This window comes from Symphodus melops (genome assembly GCF_947650265.1).
Source record: "Symphodus melops genome assembly, chromosome: 1".
NCBI classification, from domain to species: domain Eukaryota; kingdom Metazoa; phylum Chordata; class Actinopteri; order Labriformes; family Labridae; genus Symphodus; species Symphodus melops.
This window is the reverse complement of record NC_136691.1, coordinates 35,403,717-35,428,211: the sequence shown is the minus strand read 5'-3', so window position 1 is coordinate 35,428,211 and position 24,495 is coordinate 35,403,717. Positions and strand designations below refer to the sequence as shown.

General features: G+C 39.4%; 1 protein-coding gene across 2 annotated transcripts in view; it reads left to right on the top strand.

Moving 5' to 3' along the window:
- Window positions 1-24,495, top strand: part of galnt9 (polypeptide N-acetylgalactosaminyltransferase 9) — a 94,787-nt gene that overhangs the window by 24,965 nt on the left and 45,327 nt on the right. Inside the window, exons 3-4 of one of the 2 annotated variants that reach the window (XM_079348002.1) lie at window positions 2,105-2,271; window positions 12,871-13,045. In XM_079348002.1, coding sequence (XP_079204128.1) covers window positions 2,105-2,271; window positions 12,871-13,045 — 342 coding nt within the window. Of the gene's footprint in view, window positions 1-2,104; window positions 2,272-10,279; window positions 10,370-12,870; window positions 13,046-24,495 lie in introns of those variants that run through there. The other variant, XM_079348003.1, reaches the window with a different exon arrangement.

Sequence of the window (24,495 nt, the reverse complement as noted above, 5' to 3'; positions counted from 1 at the left end):
AATGATCTTCTGACCTAAAATTTAGGCAGATTTTTTGGTTAAAATATCACATACTTTGGGTAATGATCAAAGACAACTATGGCTGTAATAAGCAATATTACCATACTAACACATTTAACTTAGAATGCAAACTTAGTTAACTTTTTTGCCCATCGGAAAACACAGCATATAGTGTCTAGAAACAAGAGGCTAAGGGGTTTGCGTACCCCAGAATCAAATCAAGGTGTTTATTGGAGTGTTCCAGCAAGCCTTTCCAGGTTACTTAAAACCAGGATAAGATAATACACTCAAACTGGATTACTCATTAAAGGACTAGAAAGTCATGAAGGCTAAAAACACACACAAGGTTACTCTTTATAACCACAAGTATGCAGCATGCCAACAAATGTTACCAGACTGTGGAAAAAAAGGCCTACTTTTTGTTGGTACCCTGGAGAAAACTTTGAAACTTTTTTTCCCCAGCATACAGTTTCCATATGGAAGCTGTACCCACAGCAGTATTCTCTGTACAATACCGAACATCCATCCTTCGAGCTGAAGCTTTACCATCAAACGCATGTGGGCCTTTTATGATTTCTTTGAAGAGTGAAATTATTGGTTTTATGAACTGAAGTTATCCAGGATACCTCCATTTGTTTTTGGAGATGAGGAAAGGCAGCTTGCACACAGTGGGGGTGCCTGTGGGAGGATGAAACTTCCTGGTTTGAGCATGCTGGGAATGTAATGCTGAATGTTTTACTCGAGTTTTACTATGAACAAAACTATCGGAAACTTTGAGACTGACTGAGGTCACATCTATCTACCTGACCTTTAAAGATGAACCTTTCACTTTCCAAACAGGCTTAACTAATCAAGTTAATTATGTCTACATCCCATTAAGCACAGGTGTGCTGCTTTCAGAGCCTTGCTAATGTACTTGCTCACTGTCACACTAATGTGGAACTGAGCCATCGTTAAGCTATGTAACTGTTTGCTTAACTATTATAAGGCCCTGTACACTGCGACAGGTGACATTGATTAGACCGTAAAGGTGCACAATTAAACAGCAAAATTACCAAAGCTATTCATAACATCTTATAAAGGGGCCTACGTACAAACAATAACAAGAACTTTTTATGCTTTATACTGTCCAACGAACTGGCTGTGGTCCATTTTTCTACATAACCATTAGCAATGAATGGCACAGAAGGTAAACATGAAAATTGTTTGCTCATTCCCACAAGTCTCTGTCGCTCCTCACCTTATCGATGCTAATTCAGCTGAAGCTAAACTACCATCTGTAGCACCCTTCCTTGAGTACAATATTCTGGGACACAACACTTTTTCAGTTTAGAAAGTTAAGATTGTGATAGCTGAGCGTGTGAATACATAAATAGCTTGGTCCTCTACACCAGACCTGCTTTTAAGGAAGTAATTACAAGTTAGTCGAAGGAAAATATGAGGATTAGGCATGTAAACTTAAACATTGATTCAAAGGTTCACATCGATACTTTAAAAAATAAATCGCAGTAACAGGGTTGGAAATCAACACCAACCAAGCACCAAATACGTGTAGATTCTCCGTTTGGTGAGTTCAGAGGATTATCTGCCACAGGCAGGTTCAACCATAAAGGAATAAAAACTATGCTATGAGTATATAAAGCGCATCTTAGGTAGCTGCAGCTACACTCCTCTCTCTGCTGTCGTAACTGTGAGCATTGTGGAGCACGCTGACAGTCAGAGAAACACCAGCATACACTTAAGCACTTGGTGCTTTCAAGACAAATTAAAGGAAACCTTTTCAGTCATCATTTTTCTTCAGTCTCATTTTGTAAATTAAATCGTGAACGACTGAAGTTTAAATCTCTAGTGAGGACAACGACTTTGTGATATTTTGCTGAATTTCTGTGAAATGGATGGCCATTTCAAATTATTTTTTTCTCTTCTGCATGAACTTTCACTCTGGAGCTGGCCTTGCTGCTTGTCTTTGTTTGTTTGTTACATTATTCTGTACAAGTGTATTTGAATGGATGTGTGTTGAACAACAGAAAGAGGGTTGGTGCTGATGGAGATTCTAATAAAGACAGAAAAAAAAGTTGTAACACTGGCTAATTTTTCTTTTCAGGTGTAAGACGTTGACATACCCAGAAGACCTTCCTCAGATCTCCGTGGTCTTCATCTTCGTGAACGAGGCTCTGTCAGTGATCCTGCGCTCCGTCCACAGTGTGGTCAACCACACGCCAGGACACGTGCTCAAGGAGATCATCCTGGTGGATGACAACAGTGACAGTGGTAAGACTTTTTACAGCTTATAAATTAGGATGAACGCTTTATTTTCATATCTTGACTGCAGACATGACGATCACAGTGTGGATTTGATCAAATATTCTGATTGTTTCCCTTTTCGCAAATACTTTTGCTTCTTTTTTGTTTACCTACTGCACATACATTAAATCACAGAACCTGTAGAAGGTGCAGTAAATCATTGTCTGATGCTATGGGTTTGCTTATTCAGCCCAGACAGTCGCCCTATTTATCATGCTTTGTCTCCAGTGGTGGAATGTAAACTAAGGCGTCATCCAAAAATGAGTTAGTGGGATGTTTTTGGACTCCTGCCAGAGAAGTCAGTCTTTGTGTGCTACTGATGCTGTCGATATATTGCTGCTGGCTTGTGTTGGTTTGCAGGTTTTTTGACACAGATTTCAGATGTTTCTGTGTGTATTTGGTTTCGTGAGTAAGAGCCGAAAGGATAGGGAACCCCTGAGGGTAGACTCTTGAACACTACGTTTAAAAATAGCTCAAAAACTGAGGAAAGAGGAGGGATGGGATTTGCCTTGTCTTTTTCTAAAATGCCGTGTCCAACTGTCTCTATCACAAAATGGGATTCGTTTTCCTTTCGATCTTAACAATCTTAGCAGATGATGACACTCGGTTCCACGCTCCAACAACTTTCTTCTTTGGAGGCGGAGGGACAATGAACTAGATTTCAGTCGACACTTGGCCCTCCTTCACTTGGCACAGAGTATCAGGCCTCCCTCCTGCAGGCTGGCAGTGGAGAAAGGAGCATGAATAACATACTGAGAGAAGGCCAAGCAGGAGTCACCACTGGCACATACTGACTCTGTAACTGCTTCCTATTAAACATGCTGGAGCGTAAAGAGCCAGTGACCAGACAGAGGCTGACCCCTCCTCTCATTGCAACAGTGTGCGCCACACATTTGACTGTGTGCTATCCTTGAATAGATACTTGAAGGACAAGCCTTTTAACTGCCATTTTTTAGAAATGATTTAATCTAATTGGATTTGACCTCTCCTTAATCTCATTAGGCTTTATTACTCTTAGGTCCTGTGTCCACCTAGCATTTTATTCTGAGCACCAGTGTCTTTTTAAAATAGTTTTCCATGAGGAGAGAAGCTCAAATTGACAATCTTTGAACTTTATAAAAAGGCACTGTTGACGACAGGGGTGCTTTTTTTTTTCTCCAAATGTATGATATTCTCCGTACTTTTGCAGCCTAAAGATCGTATCTTGTAACCACATCCTCTTTGCTCTGTGCCTGCAGGGGTAAAAACTCAGAACGTCTCGAAAAGAGAGACACAAATTAAACTACTAGCTGGAGAAAACAGTGTAACATTCAGCTGCGAGAGCTTGATATATTTCCCTCAAGATTTAACTGAACTGCCTGAACAATAACTCCAAATGAATGCTAATGTTGAACAGTTGTAAGGATAATACAGATGCTGCATCTGTAGATATGCAGCTGTTAGCTAAAACGTTTACAAAATAAAGCTGGTAGTGACACAATGCTGTATTAAAAGTAGTCAAAATAAGGGTCGCCGGTGGTGCAGTAGCACTGCGCGCGATCCCATGTATTGAGGCTGTAGTCCTCACGCCGGGTTCGCATCCGGCCTGTGGCGTCAATCCTGCACGTCTGTCCCCACTCTCTCTCCCCAGTTTCCTAACCCTATCCATCGTCCTTCTCTACAATAAAGGCTAGAAAAATGCCCAAAAACAAACCTTTAAAAAAAAAAAATAGCCAGTCAGTGGAAGAGTTTTTAGATTGACAAGAAAAAAATCTACAAGTTAATGAACGAAGAACAATACAAGACAAAGAAATATGACTTGAAGGAGCAAAATTGAAGATGAATCCTTTTATAAAATGACCTTACTTTATCATTAAGGAAACGAGTATGTATGTGGAAATGGCGGGCTTTTCTCCTTCTACATTTAGATTCTGGTGTAGTGTGGTCTGTATTTGTATTGACAAGTGAAGGTAAGCGGTTTTAAGGCACCCCCACACGACCATTTTAGATGCCCCTTGTTTTGGCAGATATTATTACAGTTATCACTGCAAACCTATAGCAATGGAAACTGGAAAACAAACTTTTTCAGATAAAACTGATACGACCTTAAAAAGCCTTTGCAGTTTTAATAATCTCCACAACAGCCGTTAGTAAACTAGAATACGTATTGAAGATGCTTTTGAAAAATTGAGAGAGATGCGCAGAAAGGTTTCAAGACGGCACAGAGGTGGCTAAACACTGAAGCTTCATTGTCTGCGACATACCTGTGTGAGTAGCTCTCACTATTGTTTGACTTTGGACTACATTACTAATTTTAAACGCTACGTGTCAGAGTTACACATTGCTCCTTTTAAACTGTCTCAGCTGTTTCTGTTGTTTTTTAAATTGAGTAACCACCTCTTCGACACATCAAGACATCACATGGCTGTCTGATTTTCTGATATTAAAATCACAAATCTGCATCCCGTTGCTAACTAATTGGACCCTTGAGATCTACACAGCTTTCCGATGTGACACTTCAGGAATGGAATCTCATCAGTACAATAAAGTCGCCTCCACCGAGAGGATGTGACAGTATTCACTGTTGATGAGCCCTTGTCTCTGTGTCTTGCAGTAAGTTTATAATGTTTTACAAACTCCCGACTGATCTGTCACTAACCTGTAAGGCATCACAGGCTGATGTACCGCGTTGCCTCCAGGAAACAGCCTATTTGAGCTTTTTTAAAAATAAAAATAGTCTCCCAAGGAGAGGGGAACTGTTATTCTAATCAATGATAATGCAAATAAGTGGTCACATGACCCACAGGGTTCAATATGGCTTACTTTGTTTCCACACAACCCCATTTTTCCTCCAATGAAAAGGGCATTTTCACCTCATTTTCATCCAGACACCTACTTCATTATTGTGAAATAAGTATTTTCAAAAACTTTACATGACATTTCATCAAATGAAAAAAAAAATGTCACGTTACCTTGAGGCAACATTAGAAAAGCTCGTAAGGCCATACCAGCCTACAAGGTTAGAAAACAGATATATTGTATTAGGAAACACTTATATAAATGTATTTGCCATGAACAAGAGTTTATAGTGCATTAATAAGAATATCTCAGGTGTCATATAATGATGACATTGTGAGTGTTGATGCAAACACTGAGGTTGTTCTGGCTTTTTAAAAGTGAAGTGCTCTACATGTGCAACCGACCTGTGTTTTTCTGTTGGAAGTAATTGCTTTCCAGACTTTCAGAAGCAGAGAGGTGCACTGATAAAGGAGGAGGTTTTTTTCATGTATGTACATGCAGTTCCTCGTGTGTGTGCATGCTTGTTAGAAATGGGTGTATATTAGCATGAGGTCATGGTGATACTTAATGTTTTACACTGAAACAACATTTATTGTAAAGACTTGATATGATCACTTGATGGTACAATGTTGCCTGAGAGCAACAGCTGAATATAAAATGTTACTTTTGATCTGAAATCTTTCAGACATTAAGCACTACGATAGAGAAATATACTTGTTCAAGTGTTAGGTTAAATAAATTAGTGTTTTAAAATATTAAAATCTTTTTTCTGCATTAAATTATCAAATCCTTAAACATGTCTGTTATGGTAAAAATTTGCCTCGAGGCAACAAACTTTTGAATGATGCGTAAATGTAAAGATAATGGAATCTTTATTGATATTTTTACAAAGTCCAATATTAAGTAAGTAAGTAAAAACACCACCATTTTCCCCCTGATTGTTTTTATGATGTGTACCATCGTGGGTTAACATTTGCACGCTATTTGGACTTTACTGACACCTCGTCACGACTCTAGATGCTTCACAGTCCACTTGTCCTCTGCATATTCAGGTCACACTTACACATATTGCTGTAAGTTGCGATAAAAGGGTGATTATTTGTGCAGATGTGTGAGCTGATTCTTTGGAGCCGCTGTGCACGGATATTGGACAATTAGCATGCAGACTGGACTATTTGACCTTTTCTGGATGGTTCTGTTTGTCCTCTCCCATTTAAACAAGGCTCAGTGAGATGAGTGGAGGGATGGACACACTCACTCCTGGTGTGATAATAAATTACACACAGCATGTTTGCCTGCTAGCTGCGACACATTTCAATTGCTGGAACAGCCAGTGACATTTATGTATGGCTGAGAGGTTCATTCATAACACTGGTTCCAGCATTACTAAATGCACATTTCCATTGATGATCTTTGGCTGTGCGCGTGCCGGCATGACAACTCAAATTCATTGTTGTTCACCATATTAGCAGCAAGGAAAGGCTTAATGAGCCCTACAGGATTCAATCCCACCAAATTGACAAGATAATGGTCCATATAATGAAACCATGATATAGACTGAGGACCAGCTAAGTACAGCTTGTAATATTTATTCAAAGTGCTGGCTGAATAAACTTAAACATTGCATACAGTCTCGATCTCAGAGTCAAGTTTGTAAACTGAGGAATCCTCATTTTATTACCGGAAAGGTGTAGGCCTGTAGTACATTGTGACTATTGAAAGCTTATACAAAATTTACAATACAGTGATCTTTAGTCTGTTCAGTTAATGCTTATTGCTCATAGCATGAATAATCACATACCGTCATCCTTAGGTTTTAAGAGACATGGTCGGTGGGCTTTGATTTTGGCAATCCCGGTCAATCCCGGACAAATGAGAGACCTTTTATGTATTTACTGATTTAGTTCATGTGTAAGTGTTTTCTTTTTTAATCAACAGTCACATATGTTATTAAATGAGAAACTCTAAAACATGTCTGTTGTTATTCTATTTCTCTGACACCTACCATGTGGCAGCTTTTTAAAAAAACTGTAGAAGTCGTCAATCTTCATGCTGCTGGTGCTGTTTGCTTTTGTAACTCATTAAGAAGATTGTTTTGTGTTTCAGTCAGCTTAAAAAAAAAAAAAAAAAAAAAAGTAAAGTTGTAGCATCTATGAATGATTTATGATGAGTTTTCAAAAATGTAAAATGAATACAACTTACATCAGGACTATATGACAAAGACAGAGGGCAATGGACCAAATCTAGAAGTTTGTTTGTATTCCTGCATAGGAAGGTAGATTTTCTGCTAGAATAAAACCTAAGAAGTGCCTGAAGTTTCGCCGCTCATCTCCTCGTTAATGAGTGATCGTGTGTCTTACTTGCACTCTAATTGAAACTTTTAATCGCCTTTCATCCTGTTAAAGTTCTCATTCAGCTATCAGGATCTAATTGCAGTCACAAAGCAGTGTATCTTGTGTTTACCTCTCAGTACAATTAACATGCAATATAATCAATATATTTACAGCAAAAAGTAGAGGGGCGGGGATAGTTTAGTTGGTCTATCGCACATTCAGTGGCAGCGGAAGGATAAAATGTCATAGTATGCATAACAACCATTCAAGCCCATGTTGTGCATCTTTATCTTCTATGTTACTGTGCAATCACAGTGGCTCAACAAACAAAACATGGCCTCCAGCTCAATATAAACATTGTGCTGTAGTAATATAAACTGAGAAAGCTGTTCCAGAGGAGCTTTCCGTGAATGCCAGTCTTGAGTCTGCAGCATGTCTAGTTTTGACAGAGTCAGGAGCCCTTCTTAGCTCATCAGGAGTGATAAAGCTGATAACAACTAGAGAAATTAAAAAAGCTAAGGTAGCCCATATGATGGATGTTTGCTGATGTGTCATGAAAATATTTGAGTCTTCTGGGCTTGGAAAATGATCAAACAGGTGGCTATCTATGATTTGAGATTGCTCCTGGAATTCATCCTGAGCTAGGTGGCTGCTGCATTCTTTCGTATAACAAATGCTAGCAGTGCTACCATTAGCAGCCTCTATGCTAGTACTACACTTCACTCTTATTCATGGAGACCAAATGTTAAGCTGGTTACCTTTCCTTATTTCTATGCCACTGATATTCCTTCCAATTCAACACACACAATGCACTTAAGTTAACATAGCTAACTTCACAGTTTAGCGACAGAAATGTTTTGATATAACCCTTCAGTGTTCCGTTAGACCAATCATATGTCTTTAATGTATTCGGCGTGTGGATGCAGCCATAGGCTACAGCTCATGAGCAGAAAATAGAAAAGGAATGAAAAATTATTTAAATGCACAATCTACCATTGTCGCAGTTTGATTTCCATAGACAAAATGATGTGTGTCGTAATATGTATGCACAGTGAGCATAGAATTATAGCTGTGACTCACTGCTATATAGAGGCACAGTCCTCATTGCAGTGTTCCCAGATTTCCACTGCAGCCTTTGCTGCATGTTATCCCGTCTTTCACCTCCCAATAGTTCCTGCCTCTCTTCAGGTGTTCCATCACATACAGTCAAAATGAGCATAAACCTTTGCAATAAAATGAATCACAGTATAACTAAGAGGTGAAAGATCAGAGGTAAAAAAAAAATCTATAAACAATTCATGATTTATCCGTCATAGTCTACAATTTTGCCATAGCTGAAATAATGTAAGGGTGGAGGAGTGCTCATACTGAAGCAAATTGTTTGGATGTGATTCCTGAGAAGCTGGTGTGCCCACACAAGTAGCATCCGTTTACATTTCCCTTGGATTTTTCTGAATACTTAATGAACACATGACTTGTGGTGAGGCAGTTTACTCGTTTGGTAACTTCACTAGTCTGTTTCAGATCGATCAAAGCGATCAATATCAGACCTGTTTGTGTATCAGTGTCTCAGACAAGTCCATAAATCCTCGTTCAGAAAAATATAGGGTAAGGTTAGTGCTGCAAAAGTAAATGTCTGTTATCCGAGGGAGATCATTTTACTCCACCAGATAACAAAACAACCCTGACAGGTGTTCTTAAACCGATCTGACTGGATGGGGAACAAAAGAAAATCCTTCTGCTTATTTTTAATAACAGGTATGCTGCCATTTAGTGAGCACATGGGAGGCAGCAGGTGGGAGGATAAGATTCAAGCTTTGCAGCATGTAAGTTAATTCTTAGACTTTCCACGGTTTAAATAATCAAAAGCATTTTTAATGCCTCTTCACCATCAATTCATAACACTGCAGATTCAATAATCTCTCATGTCTGCAGAGGAACTCGTTGTTCTATCACAGTCTACTCTGCGTTCATTTTAAATTCATAGCATGATGGATAGTTGTTTATCCTCTGCTATGTTGCTCTGCTAGTCCTTTAAAATGTATTCCCTGCTCCATAACTCTGCTCTCGTGGAAGCAGTCCAATGTTTTATTTGCCAGGTTCAGAGGGAAGCCCATAACTTTCCTCCTTCCTTGCAAAGCCCAGTAATTATTACACTCTAATAGCTTTTATCATATTGTAGCTGCAGTGTGGGAGGATGATGAAGGAGACTAGAAGCACAAGTTCAGAACCTTGAAGAGACAGAACCAAACTGAAAAAGTACCCGGACCCGAAGCGCCACAATGCAGATTCCAACAGAGCATGATCCCAAGAAATACCAGCAAAGTATAATAAGTATAATAAGTATAATTAATATTTGATTCACTGATGATGCATGTTTTACACTACTATAGTATATGTTATGTATGTACTTTATACTGTATTTTAGATTTTTTGGCTAATGTCCGGCCATGTCATGGTTTGGTTCTGTCTTCGGTTCTGTCTTTTGTCTTTTCATTCTTTCCTCAGTGTTCTGTTTGTTTCCTAGTGTTGATTGTTTCTCTTGTGTGTTTTAATGTTTCATAGTCTTGTGTTTATTTTACTCTTCAGTGTGTTTCCCTGTGCCCTCCTATGTTGCCTGTAAGTTTATTTCCTGTGTTGTGTTTTAAGTATCTTCAGTGTTTCCTGTTTTATTTTGTAATATCTGGTTTTGGTTGTCAGTGCTGGGTTTTACTGTTTACTTGTCCTCAAGTGTTCTGGTCTTGTGTTTTTTGTTCCTTGTGTTTCCCACCTGTGTGATTGCCATGATTGTCCTCACCTGTCTCATTAGTCTCACCTGTGTCTCATTACCTCATGTCTATTTAGTCTCTCTCTTTGTTACCCTCTGTGTCGGTTCATTGTCTTTTGCAGTTTGTCATTGTAGTTTGTGATTCTTGGTGGCTTCCTGTTTTCTCTTCTGTTGGATTACGTTTGGAGTAAGTTTTAGCCTTTTCGTTAAAATACATTGTATTTTTGTTTTCTGCAAAAAAAAGGGGGGGTGGGGGGGGACAGGCAGAGAAACAGGGAGAAGGACCCAAGTGCAGTAGCCAGGAGATGGTCTGGCACCTCTCCAGCTACTGAACCAATTTCCAGATATTTTGGTCCATACCGAGACTTGAGCCGGCAATCCTTTGGTTCCCAACTGAAGTCCCTATAGAGTGAGCTACTGCCGCCCCAAATGCAACAGTTCTGTCTTTTGTCTGCTGCCTGGTTGTAAATCAGCACGTATAAGCAGGCTTCCTTTTGTCGGATGTATGTACCATGTTCATTACATCAATTATTTGTTTTCACTTTTGTTTTCTGAATGTTTCTCCTCTTTAGACTAGTCGACTGGATTTAAAAACATTTCTGTTAAGTCAAGTTTATTTGTTCAGCACATTTAAAACAGCTTCCACTGACCAAAGTGCTTTACAGGCAGTGCATATTAAATTGACAATGAAATAGGACACTAGGAACATCCCTGCGCCCAAACCAGAAATTCCTTAGGATAAAAGTACACCTACATCATCTCAGTTTGTTATAATATCACAGATTCTCTATGCATACATACTGTATCTGGGCATTAATGCAAAACCTGTTTTCTTCCTCCGATGGTATAATGGCTTCTCTTAGTTGTCTAACCAGTTGTTTTTAATGTGTGTGTAGGTTTTGGTTGTAGGCAAGTCATCATCCCATTTGGAGAGCAAAGTGTGACGGCTGTGATGCAATTATTGGACCCAGCAGCTGTTATTCAACAGTGATTTCATGTATTATTTTTAAAAAAGAAAAACCTGCATGCAGGGGTAGCCAACAACAGCCACTGTGTTCTGATAGTGAAACATCGCCTCATAAAAGACAGTCGAGGACCATGTTCAACAGAGAGTATCATTAAAATGGACCACACATCCATAGACAGCAAATCCCATGACTCAGCAGCTGCTTTAATTTAGTGTCAAGTACTAAGGCCTGTTTGCTTCAAGGGTCATTGCGTCTGAATTCACCCTCTCTCCCCTCAGCAGACGCTGCTTTATGTCAAGACCCTTAGCTAAAAAATATTCTTGACAGCCCTCCTCTCCCTGCGTCTCCTCAGTCACACAGACAGAGGATTAGACCGGCTTTCTCTAACTTTCACCGTCTGATTTATATTGAGGCAGGAGCTAGGTGTGGATGCTGTTCAGAGCCGGTGTGCCCCAAGCGTCCTTATTAATCTCTCCCTCAGAAAGTGGAATGCACAGCAGTAACCCAGAGGAGAAGCTCAAACAGCCATCCATTCTAAGACGAAAACACAGACAGCAATTTGTGCAAGTGGCTGTTTATCCACGGCAAACTTTGTTTCTGTTGATAACAGTAAGCATCATCTGTGAGAGTGGAAGCAGGTGGAGAGATGTTGTAATCCAGCTGGTATACTGTAAAGATGTCAGCACATGACTGCATTCTGTTTCTACACAGCAGCATGTCTAGTAACCTTGGAGACTGTCTAAGAAAGGCTGAATGACTGTTGGATTAGATTTTTTTGTCACCAGTCACCTTGGGAGCCAAAGAACAGAATATATTCTTTGAGAAATGTATGAGCCCTCTGGTGATCTCTTACCTTTCGAAAAATGTTTGTATCCTTTTCATAACTCACATGATGTTTCTCCTCTCACTATTTGGAGCTGACACCGTGCACATTAAATTTTTTTTTTTTAATTTACGTTACAGGTACAACTATTAGGAGGTACATTTTGAAATGTAGTAATTACACTACAGTTATTTATCTGAGGGAGGACGAAGCAACATTTTGGAGTATCGGCATGTTTTCTCTGTTACCTTACTTAAGCTAATGCTAACAATCTGTGTCACTTGGGTTGTTGAGATTGACATTTACTCAGGATATACTATGGCATAATATATAAACGGGAGAATATATAAGATTTCAAACTGTGTGTTTTTGTTGATGAAGAAATGTTCAATAGTTAGGTGTTCTTAATGTTTAAGTGTGGCCCACTATGCTGGAAGAAACCTGGCAAAAGCTGTTTGCTAACTCTTTGGCTAATCACTGTTAGCCAATTCATGGGACTGAGGTGTTGGAAGTTGGCAAACCCAACACAAATAATGGCATAATGTAATTCCTGCTAACTCCACAAATGCCTAGGTTACATGTTACAGTAAGCAACAAGTTCAACTGAAGATGTACTACAGGAGGGCTGTGTGATATCTAGCTAAGGTTAAGCTAGATGTTGATGGTTAATACTTCCAAACCCTAGACTAGCTGTAGGTTAAACATTTAGATCTTGTTTCTTTTTCTACAAACATCAAACATCCATTATTTTTTCTTATTGGTATCCAGATGTTAAAGTTATTTCGAGGACTCTGTGAGGGAGCATAAAAAGCTGGGTTACAAGAAATTTGACAAATTATTTTTGTTGCTGAAAAATATGTCATTAAATAAGCTTCTTTCTGATCTACTTTCTTTCAGTGGAGCTAAAATTCAACCTGGACCAGTATGTGAACAAACGATACCCCGGTCTGGTAAAGATCGTGAGGAACAGCAAGCGGGAGGGCTTAATCCGAGCCAGGATACATGGCTGGAATGCTGCAACGGCTCCTGTCGTCGGCTTCTTTGATGCCCATGTTGAGTTCAACTCTGGCTGGTAAGAAAAGGTCATGTTTAACACGAGAGGGTCTGGGCTGTTCCTCTGTCCTTTTTCACCCTTGTGGTTTGCACTTTGTTTTCTCTTAAGAAGTATGTCATGTAGGATCATTATCATCGAATAATGCAGCGTTGTTTGCCTTAAGCTTTTTGACATACTGCCAGCTATTTTCTGACTAAGGCAGCATTTTTCAGCAGTCTGACCCTCATTATAAGAGAGGGTTTGTCATTAATAAGCATTTCTCTCTTGCATCTCCCTTTGAAATCATGAGTAATGTATTTTGGTTTGAGCAGAATGAAAACACAACCATATCTTAACCACGCTGCCGAACAAGCAAATACACACTTGTGATGAAAAGGAGTGAGCGAGACTCTGTGAAAGACAAAACTGAGTGCAATTATAGCGAGACCTCAAATGTTGGGCATATCCACATTACTTTTCCAGCGGGCTTTCGGCTTATTTTGTGATATGAAATTACTTCTGGGGGTCTCAGTCCAATGTCTGCTTGCTGCTTAAGTTTAGCAGAAAACAAGTCGCTCAAATGGATGTAATTGGCACCTAATTTGAACCAGTCATGCTGTCAGTGTTTGAAAAAGTAAGTCACTTTTGTCCCCCTAGAGCAGTGGTTCTCACTTATTTTCTGCCATGCCTCCCCTCAGGGACAGACATTTTTTCATGCCCCCCCTGAATTGAAATACTATTAAGAACCAGATAATGTATTTATTACCACTGTAGAAGTTGCTGGCACCAGAATTCTGCATACAATAACATAGGGTCCTAAATGTACCTTTTTGACTCACCGGGGTAGATAAAAAAAAATCACCGGCCAAACGTATTTTTTACTGGCCGGAATAACAAATTGTGTGTTTGTGTCACATACACATCTGTTACAGTACGTTTGATAGAGAAAGCATTATGTTCTGTTGAATCGATCACAGATTTAAGCCACATATTCAATTATTTTATCAGAGTAGGAAATTGAGAAATTTAAACAATACATTTGATGGCCTTTATTTCTTAAAGAGGTAGTTGTTCCCTTGTAGTAGGGAACAAGGAGGGATAAACGAAGAAAGGAAGGATAGAGGAGGTAAGCAGACAGTTCCCAAACGTCCTTGGATTCAGTGCTAAAGTATTTTTTAGGATTACTAGATGTTGTAAAAACACAATACATGCACATTTTTATAAATAGATTGATACAAAGAGCACAATAAAATGTTTTTTTCCCCTGATGGGATCTCTTAATTGGTATGCCAGAAATATAATGTTTCATGTTAGTCACAACAAACACACATTGGCCAACAGACCTTCAGATCTTGACGGGTTGGATCTTTTGCAAAGTGACCTCAGTCTGAACAGCCAGGTTCAAATGTACGCCACTTTGACATCACTATGGAGTCACAGTTCCTTCAGTACAAGCAAGGAAGACAGTTGCAGTGAAGGTTGTCAGTTATGGAAAAGGAAGGTCGACCATTATAAGATCCAGGACTCCAGGACTTTTGTTTTTTTGTTTTCCAAAAAAATTCAATTGATGTAGTACTGGATAAAAGATACAGCCATCATTCTGAAAAGTTACAAACAAGAAAAAATGGAAATAACATGTAAGTTTAAGAAATATTTCATTCTCATTTTATTAACTGCTGTATTTTTTAAGGTCACTGTCTTTCTCTCGCTTTTTTCTTAAGAAGACATGAAAGCACCAAAGGTCAGGGTGAGCATTACCCTGCTTTATGAAATGAACAAAGCACGCACACACAGACTGTCTTACTACGTATTAGTCAGCCATTTAACAGCACACACTGACCTTATAACCCCTCAAAGCTGTGATATAATCTACCTTGATCATTGCATCTTGGCACAATTTTTTTCTTTTGCAGCCTGCATCTAAACATCAGGCCTGCAGGCTGTGCAAGACGAGCTGCTCAGCCAACAAACAGCGCTCAGTGAAAAAAGCTGCTCCATTGCCTGGGTGCAGTACAGACGATAACTGATACCCTGGTGGTTCCCTCATCTGTTTCCTCCATCTGTTCTCGCTCCAAAAATAGGCAATAGGTCTATCATGCCCTCGTATAACCCATTCACCTCCACATTTGTTTCCTCCTCGTCAGATCTATCCCTTCACCCCCCCCTCATCCTACATGCAGATGCTGTCGTCACATTTTCCTTTGAATAGTTTACCTGCTGCCATCGTTTGACTCTTACACACCTTTCTATTGTTTCTCTCCGTCTGGCACACGTTCCCTCACTTTGATAGCTGTTTTATTTATTTATATATATTTTTCGCTGCTTGAGATTTTCTTTTAGTGTAAGGTTTTATTTACAGGACTCAATGAAAAGTAGAGCAGAATCCCAATGATCTATTTCCAAGTACACGCCGGATAAAGAGATATAGCAATGGAGGAGATGAGAGGCGTCTTTTCCAAGCTTGTTCGCATTGCTTAGATATCTTTTTTTGTGTGTGTGTCTGCAAATGTGTGCGTGCACACTTGCATCTGCTGTATGTGTGCAAACATTCAGTGCTGCCGCTTTATTCAGATAAATTCACTCGTGGTATCTGCACTATCGGTTTGTTCCAATGGAAGAAGCCCCCCTATTTATCATAATATGATTATTCACCGTGGCACATATAGTGATAAGTGAGATGGATGGCTTCTCTGGATACCGTGGTGAGTCTCCCTCAATGACCTTGCACACACACACACACACACACACACACACACACACACACACACACACACACACACACACACACACACACACACACACACACACACACACACACACACACACACACACACTGCCTGTGCATGCATACTGAGCTGGAGACAATGCTGCCAGCTCTCAGCTGCACTGCTGTGATTCATTGGCATGGCGTTTCCCGGCGGTGCTGTACGTTTGCAGCTAAAATCTATTGCTGGTTCGCATTACTGTTAAAGAAAACATAATTGTATCATACTGCTTGGCGCGGTTGACATCTGTTTCCCATTACCTCATACTGTGTTGCTTTATGAGGAGTGAAGAAGGAGTAGACGCTTTGGAAGCGGATTTCCGTGGCTTTGCTCTGCCATAATACGAGGACATGAAATTGTTGCATGTCATTATTGGGGTATTGCATCAGCTAAAAGTTCACAATTTGTCTCCACTAACAGCCACACTCGATCCTTCTCAGCGACAAAAGTTGTCCGTTTCCTGCAAACAGGACTAGTTTGCCTTTGCTTTTGCTTAAAAAAAAATAAAAAAACAGAATTAATGGCAGGAAAGAGGAGCATGTAATAATTAGGAGCTTGTGTATGCCATGCTTGAATCCAGCAGCTGCAGAGGGGTGGCACAGGAAAATTGATATTTATTTGGTTTTTTGAAGCCCCTTCACAGTTGCAATCTCAGGTTATTAACGATAAATGATTAGAAGTGCGCAGAGCCTCTCCCCGCTGAGTGTGTGCTGGAGATAAGATTGTCATTGCCAGGCAGTCGTAATGAAACACAAGCCTTGGAAAGTAACACTTTGATGAATTGTGAATGCGCTGCTGCTGGGTGACCTCATAAATTCGTCTAACATCAGACAAACTGCTGGAACTCAGAAATTTAGGCAACGGATAAAAACACCTCCGCCTCCCGTAATAATGAAATATGTAATATTTGTCACATCCATATTTGATATGTGCTCCTTTGTTAAAGTCATTGCACACAGGCTGCGTAATATGCCATGCAGGTGTAACAGAGTTATATTAAATTCAATGTTAGAAACATGTCTAAGCTCTTGAAGATTCAGGAAGTATTGTTTTAGTCAAAGTTTTTTTTTATACTGGCACTGGCTCAGAATGTACATCTGTTTAGAATCACCAGAAACGGCCTCAGCAACGAGCGCTGACAGAGCACAGGAAAAGGCAGAACTCCAAAAGCTCAGAAAAGACAGATATTCATGCCTCCTTTACATTTGTATCTTATCAGCCCAGGCCTGAGCAAATGCATTAACAAACCCTGTGCAAAGTAACCTCATAAGACCCCCCCCTCCCCCACCACCACACACACACACACACACACACACACTCATGCTCCTGCATACTGCTGTCTACTTCAAAAAGCCCTGACGCCATGATTAATTAAAATTCTGCGCTGATACCTTTACTTTCTTTAGATCCTGCATTTTTAATGGCAGGAAGAAAACTGGCCACAATTAATATGAGCTCTACATACACACGTCTGAGCTTCTCTGTGAAGCTGCCAGGCAGGAGAAATGTGGACCGTCTCACATTTACAGATTTAATGCGCTTAAAAAATGGCTGGAGGCAGTGCAGGCTTAGATTCTTCTCAAAGACACATCACTTAGACACACACACACACACACACTCGCGCGCGTACACGCACACACACACTCTTACTAACATGATTCATACACAACAAACAGAGATGAACACATGCAGAGTTTATATAGATGTATACAGTATGCAGGTCCTCAAACTAGTGCTAATTTGAGTCATTTAAATAATTTGTGATCAAAAACAGTTCATATGAAGGTGTTAAAACACTTATTCAGTGTTGGCAGTTCACTTCACGATAATGATGCTTAAATCGGAGAGAAGTAAAATAAGAAGAAAGGTTTATGGTTATTATCTCAAAACAAGGCCATGCGTTTGCAAATGCATATAAATCATTTAATCATCCCTATAGGTTCAGTTGTTATCGTTTTGTAGATTATCAGAGCAAAATATACATCAAGAGTTTCTCAACAACAATTTAGAAAATCAGAGCCTTAATATAGTAAATCTGGAATATAACACTTGAATTTCACCAAGAAGAAAACAAACTTTGCAGGCGGAGGTGGAGGTGTGAATGTGCAAGAGAGTCATCACAGTTGTAAATGTGTAATTACACTATAGAGAGCTGTGATAAATAATGCTGCCATCAGGTTATGTGCACAGTGTACAGAGTTAAACTGATGTATCGGTTAAACATCAGTATTGGCAGATATTGTCCCTATGTCCATTCAACCCTGGAATCTAGTCCACTCATTTTTCATTGCTCAGATGAAGTCAGCGGTTGAACAAACTCCACTTTGTTTTCAAATAAACACGAGAGAAAGTGGTTGTATTGTGGGAGTCTTACACTACAGGAAGTGATGAAACCGACAGACTGTGCAATCAGCTCAACTGTTGTTTCAAACATCGGTATCTGCATCGGCCCAGATGTTCCCAATCAGTGCATCTCTATTAATCATGTGCAGCGACTGTGATGTGCTCTCTCTATTGTATCTGATTCTTCATGAGCATGCATACATCATTGCAGAATATTACAACCTATAGGTTTCATCATTCATCTACTTGGTTTCATTTAGCCTATCTCAAATGAATGTTACCTTTGATTCTATAATTGGCTTTTTGTACATGTTCATAATCTTTAACGTGATTGTTACACTGAAGTACAAAACTCTGAGGGACTCAAATTTAACGATCTTTATCAGCCCCACTGTGTATCCATCATACATCAAGAGTTACCTAGCTCCCAGACAGATTGCAGATCAGTTCAAATTTAAAATATGAACATGGATAACTTCCATGAATATTGCAAAGAAGAAACTGTTAAAGCGTGGCTGCCAAATCCAAAGTAAAAAAAAAATAAAAAAATAAAACAACTCCTATACTAAAGCTGGAACATTAGTAAGAGCAGATTGCTGTAGATAAGGCGCTTGGCATGGAGTTGACGTAATACTTCCAACTTTATAGCTCACCTTTTTGACTCTCATGCAAAACGAGATAAGACTGCGTTTAAAGCATGTTCATGTTGCACGGAGGTGTGACTGCCAGGTTTTCAGCTAACAACATAGCCATGCCATGTTTTAATTTAGTGAAAAAATAAAATAAAATCATCAACAGCTACTTTTTACACCACTGCTGTGTTGACAGAATATGCATTAAGCAGATATCACTCAAACAAGAGTAGAACTATATTCTTGTGAGGTGAGATTTGTGCAGGTTGCATCTGACACTAGAAGTACTCTAATTCTTCACCTCCAGTGTTCTTCATGTAAACACAACACGCCAAAGTTGCACTTCCTCCTGCATGGGTGGCTCCCAAGTTCCCCTGTGTGTAAGGTCCAATGCAGAATTAAAGAAGATCTTATTTTAGGCACCAAGGGGCCCCTCTGCTCTGGGGGCACAAATCAGACTCTTTTATATGAGAAGTCTTTGCTTCTGAATTATTTACAATTTGAGAGCAGTTATTTTTAAATAAGACATTTTACTCAAAGATGAGAGCTACAGGGCTTTGACATCAGCACTGGACAGAGGAAAGACAGATTTGTGAAGTTGAATCATGCTGATATATCAATGTATATTGTGCAGAGGTTGTTTCACACTGTTCAGTTTGATTAGATTAGAACCCATACTTCGTGCTACTTCCATCTGGCCGCCGGTACAGGTCCCTGACCTGGAAGAGGGTCAAGTTCAGTAGGAGCTTTGTCCCCTCTGCCATAACAGAACTGAATAGACTGCCTTGTTAAATGTGTGTTTCTGTTTTGTGTGTTAAATGTGTATGGTGGAGAATGTAATGTATGTCTTTATGTATCATGAGGTCTGTCTGTTTATGTGTCTCTCGTACAATTGTGAAAGCAAATTTCCTGCAAAGGAGAAATAAATCTGAATCTGTATCTAGATCCTGAAATGTTTGCACAGCCTGCATTAGCTCTGCAGAGGTATTGTTTATACTTTCAGAGACAAACAATCTCACATTAAAAGTTCAAGTCAGACTAGAGGTTTTCAACACTTATAGAATGAGGAATCAAAGGAAGGGGAAGACAATGTAAAATGAAAAGGAGTATAGTTGAGGGCGATGTGGATGAATAACCTCTCGGTGTTATGCAGATTGAATGGCAGATAAAGGAAAAAGAATCACGCAGGCTCAGCTGTCAAAACCAGATGTGTCCTTGTTTCCAGAGCGTCTCTATCTACAGGAAGGGGGGGGGGGGGGGGGTTCTGAAGTACTCAGGGATATGAATGACAGAGTGCGAGGCTGTGGATAGGAAGAGCTCTTCAAGGTTAGATGGGATGAAAAGAGAAGAAAGCTTCTCAGCAACGACAAATTAACAGTGGCAGGAACACAACCGCATTAAAATGTCTCAAGGTTTGAAAAAAAGCCTTTATTTCATCTCATAGTCACACGTATTTTACTAGATATGTTGGCCTTCAGTCAACATGTTGTCTGTTTCACATAAGAGACGGATTAACTCATTGCTTCTCTCAGTTCTCCACAAAGTTCACCATATTTCTAATTTATTTTTTTATTTTTCATCAGGTAGACTTTGTGTTGTGCTCAGTGAAACTAGTACACACGGAAGAAGAAATGCACGCAATGACAAAGTGAAGGTATGAAAGGTTTGTTTAGTCTCAGCCACAGGCACGCAGTGTGCATGTGGAAACTATTTAGTTCTGATATGAAATGTGTTATGACACTGGCTTTGGGGAATAATGAACAATGACATGGCTGTGTAACCATGACTATATTAATTGAGCTGGAAATGTGCCGCCATTCAGCCTGGTTTTGTCCATGAGGCCACTTGGACTGCTATCAAATAATTGCCTGTTTACCAATCAGCCCCCCAAAACATGTTTGTGAAGTTTCTTGCTCAGAATCTGCTCTGATCCTGTATTTGATCCTGCCTTTAAACCCCCTGAAATAGCCCTGCTCAGAACAGGCTGATTCTGTGACTTTAAATGCAAATGAGCTGTGTCTGAACACACCCCTCTCTGAAAAGGGATGTGACCGTAACATCACGCAGGGAGGGGGAGAGGCCAAATATTGGTTTCATGGCAAACTGTTGTGCGCCATGTTTAAGTCATGTCAAAGTCAATAAATCTGAGCAACTATTTTCTTTTTTCCAAATCTCCCCGATTTAATGAGAAAGTACACAGTTAATGGATACAGAACATCAGGAGGCGTTTATTTGTAGAAATTACTTTTCATCTTGAGCAAAATTATTTGAGCCAGAGGTATAACTTGCTGGATGTATTTCCAGATTGATTAGGGGTTTATAGACAGGCTAGGGACACATATGAGGGTTAGAAAACCATGGTGAATTGCATTTAGCATCATTTTTTTTGGAAGTATTTTAGAACAATCTTCTTTAGTTTTATTTGTGTAGTGACAATTTTTAATAATGTCTCTGGGTGTAGCGTTTATGAGCTGACGGGGCCCTTTCGCTTCCCCCCACGTGTTGGCAGTGCAGTCTATTGGAGAGGGAGGGGTTCGCGTTTCTGACAGAGAGTCAAGACCACAGTAACCAAGACGAAGACATCCCGAGACCAGAGTTCTCAGAGACCAAGACATTAAGAGATTGAAAGTGAGACAAGACCAAGACACAGGCTGAGACCAAGACCATACATGTCAATAACAGATGTGTGAAGGGGACATGTCTTGAATTTACACCATAACACTGGGAAGGTTGTAGCTGTCAACGGGGGCTAAATCAAACTATATGAACTGAAGTAGTATGTTATTTTAGAATGGATTTTTTTTCTTCTAATCACGGTAATCACATGGAAAATTAGGCAATCAGTGGTGGTGTTGAAAAAAAAAATCTGGAGTTCACTCAGTCTGAGATGGAGACAAGCCCAAGTTTAAAGGCTTTCGATTCCGAGAAGAGACTGAGACCAAGACCGATCTCAAGTCCTACATCACTGTCCTCTGAGTGACGTATAAACGATTTGAAGGAAACGCCATACCGTCAGCGTGAAGACAGGGCTGAGAACTTCAAACCCAGAGGGAGTTTAACTTCAGAAAGTCATTACTTAAACATATTTAGTTTGGATGTATTTGATATGCATTACATTTATATTACACATGTTTCCTGTTATACATTTGACAGTTTTTTAATAGTAAGAAACAAAAACCTGTTGTTCATAAAATACAATGTTATTCCACAAACACAAAAAAAACTGTTTGATGTTTTTGAAGAAATGGAGTTATATTCAATTACAGTCATGGAGCTAAAAACATAAGGCAGCTAGGTTAGCTTAGCATAGGAACACAGGGAAACATTAAGCCTGGCTTCATATAAAATATACAAAAACTACCTACAACAACTTCTAAATGTCACGAAATGACATTGGTTTTAAAGTCTTTACCAAAACCTTAAATACCTTAACATCTAGATCTTGTCAACTGACTATAGTTTATCCACTTTTCTAATCCCACATATATGAACATAAACACAGCTATATCAAAAGGGAAAGAGTGAAGACTAAAAGAGCCATCTGCTGCGATTCTGAGAAGGCAGCTGGTACTTTTACCGAGCACTCTTACATTATTAAATACAGGCTTTTTTTGAAGGAGTTCTTTGTGTAATACTGACATGGTACACTGTACACTACAATTTAAACACATACCCTCGATACTTTCTGCCCCGTCTTCAGGTGATAAGTAGTCATTTTGCGAATAGAAGTTAAATGGGGTTCATTTTTTGAGGAGAAGCAGAGGGAGGGCCAGAGGAGCAGACAAAGGGCAGAGAGAGAGAGAGAGAGGACAGGAAAAAGAGAAAAATGTGATGTATACTTGACAGATCCATTTATTATTGTAAAATTGTTCACTTTTAATTTAGAAGTATAGCATGTAAAATGTAGCATACAGGAAGTTGCTTTGAAGACTTGGAGACCATCGCTCAGCATGAGAAGATTATACAAATGAACCTGTGCCAGCAGCACTTCAACGTCCGTCTGTAGCATATGGATCTCAAGTGCATGTCCTTGGCCAATAAGGCTTTATATAATAGGAGGACCTTACTGTATAGCATTGACATAAATAGAAAAATCAGGGTTACTTCATATTCCAGTTGATGTCCTTTTAACTGTCACTGGAGATCATACAGTTGCTAAGACTTACACCTGTTCTTGTAGTTAACAAAATATAACAGGTAAAAATGGTGGAACAAAAGGAAGGGAATAAAATACATACATATTTGCTCTTCTGTGGATGCAACGTGAGAGAACGCACTGCAACCTTGTAGGTACACGTTTCCAAGCAAAGTTTCTCACAGTATTAATGATTAAATAAATAAATACACTTTTATAATCTCAGTTACATAATTTATCATCAGTTGTATAAACAATTGCCCTGTTACTACTGATATGTCCTTGCCTTTTTTGTATCTTCAATATTCATACACTTTTGAGAAGTATGAGCTCTGTGAGTTATTCATTGATCATTAATATGACTTCCACTGATTATTTAGATGGTTGTGATACTTCTGCATGAGCACAGATGAAGCAACCGATATAAATTGCAGAAAGACTGCTTTAATATTGATGAACAGGATTACGGAACTTTGTATGAAGCCAAACTCAGATGAACCCCTTCTAGCTCGAGCTCTCTACTGAAACTGCTAACATAAGCCATGTACAGATCATCTGAACTAACTCCAGGTGGGCATTAGATTAAAAACAGTTCAACTTTCATTTAAGCGTTTACAAACCCTTTTAAGTCTGTCCTTTCAATTTCAAAATGTCATTGCATTGATCTGTTTTAAAGCTAAATTAAAATACTGCCAGATCAGGGGCGATTCTCAGTCGTGGGACTCTGAATTGTTGGCTGTGACTTATGAGTCCTCTTCACGGCCCGTCCGCAGGCTCAGAAGCTGGTGCTAAAATACTCCATTAACTACGACAAGAACCTTTAATTAACGTACTGACGTTTGAACTGACAGTCCCATCTATTTGAGACGTTTTACTCTTATTGGCCTCTTAATAGCTGCCCTAGAGCCTGAGGACTCTAAAAAAAAGATGGCCCCTATTCTCCATTTGATGTCCTCTTTAAACATTTGTCAGATTTCTTAAAGCCATTGCCACGTGATGACGACAGAGGCGCAGGAACTAGACTTTTTTCAGAAACTAACTTTCAAGATTCAGATAGAGAACAAGAAAGAGCTGATAGCTTTCCCAGCACCAGCCTTTTTTCCCCTTAATGTGTTATTCTTTATCAAGTCTTTCCTCTTATCAGGTCTCTGAGTGTCACATTTTGACACTTGGTTTTCATGAGAAGGAGACCGAAAATGGGATATGATATTATTTGTCGTTCGAGGAACATTCATTTTGCAAGACCTTGCCGAGGAGGGAAGCGGATTCTGGCAATCCTTTTTGAATGTTGAATAAATGCTTATTAGACAGACTGAGAAACCTTGTAAATGCAGAGCTCGAGTCAAAGTTGAAATGACGTGTGCAGTCATCCAGAGCTGCTCCTGGCTCCATTTTTATGAAATCAGGAAAAACAGTCAATACTTTTGTTTTTTAATAGATTTTAAAATACATTTAGTTTGACTTGGTGCAAAGCAGTCTAACATTTTTCCCACTTTTGCATTCAGTTACTTGCTGACCAGATTTTTTTTCTTTCGAACATTGTTTCAATATTAAAACTTTAAACCTCTACACAGGCAGAATGAAAACATACACCACTTTATTATTTGCCCTGTG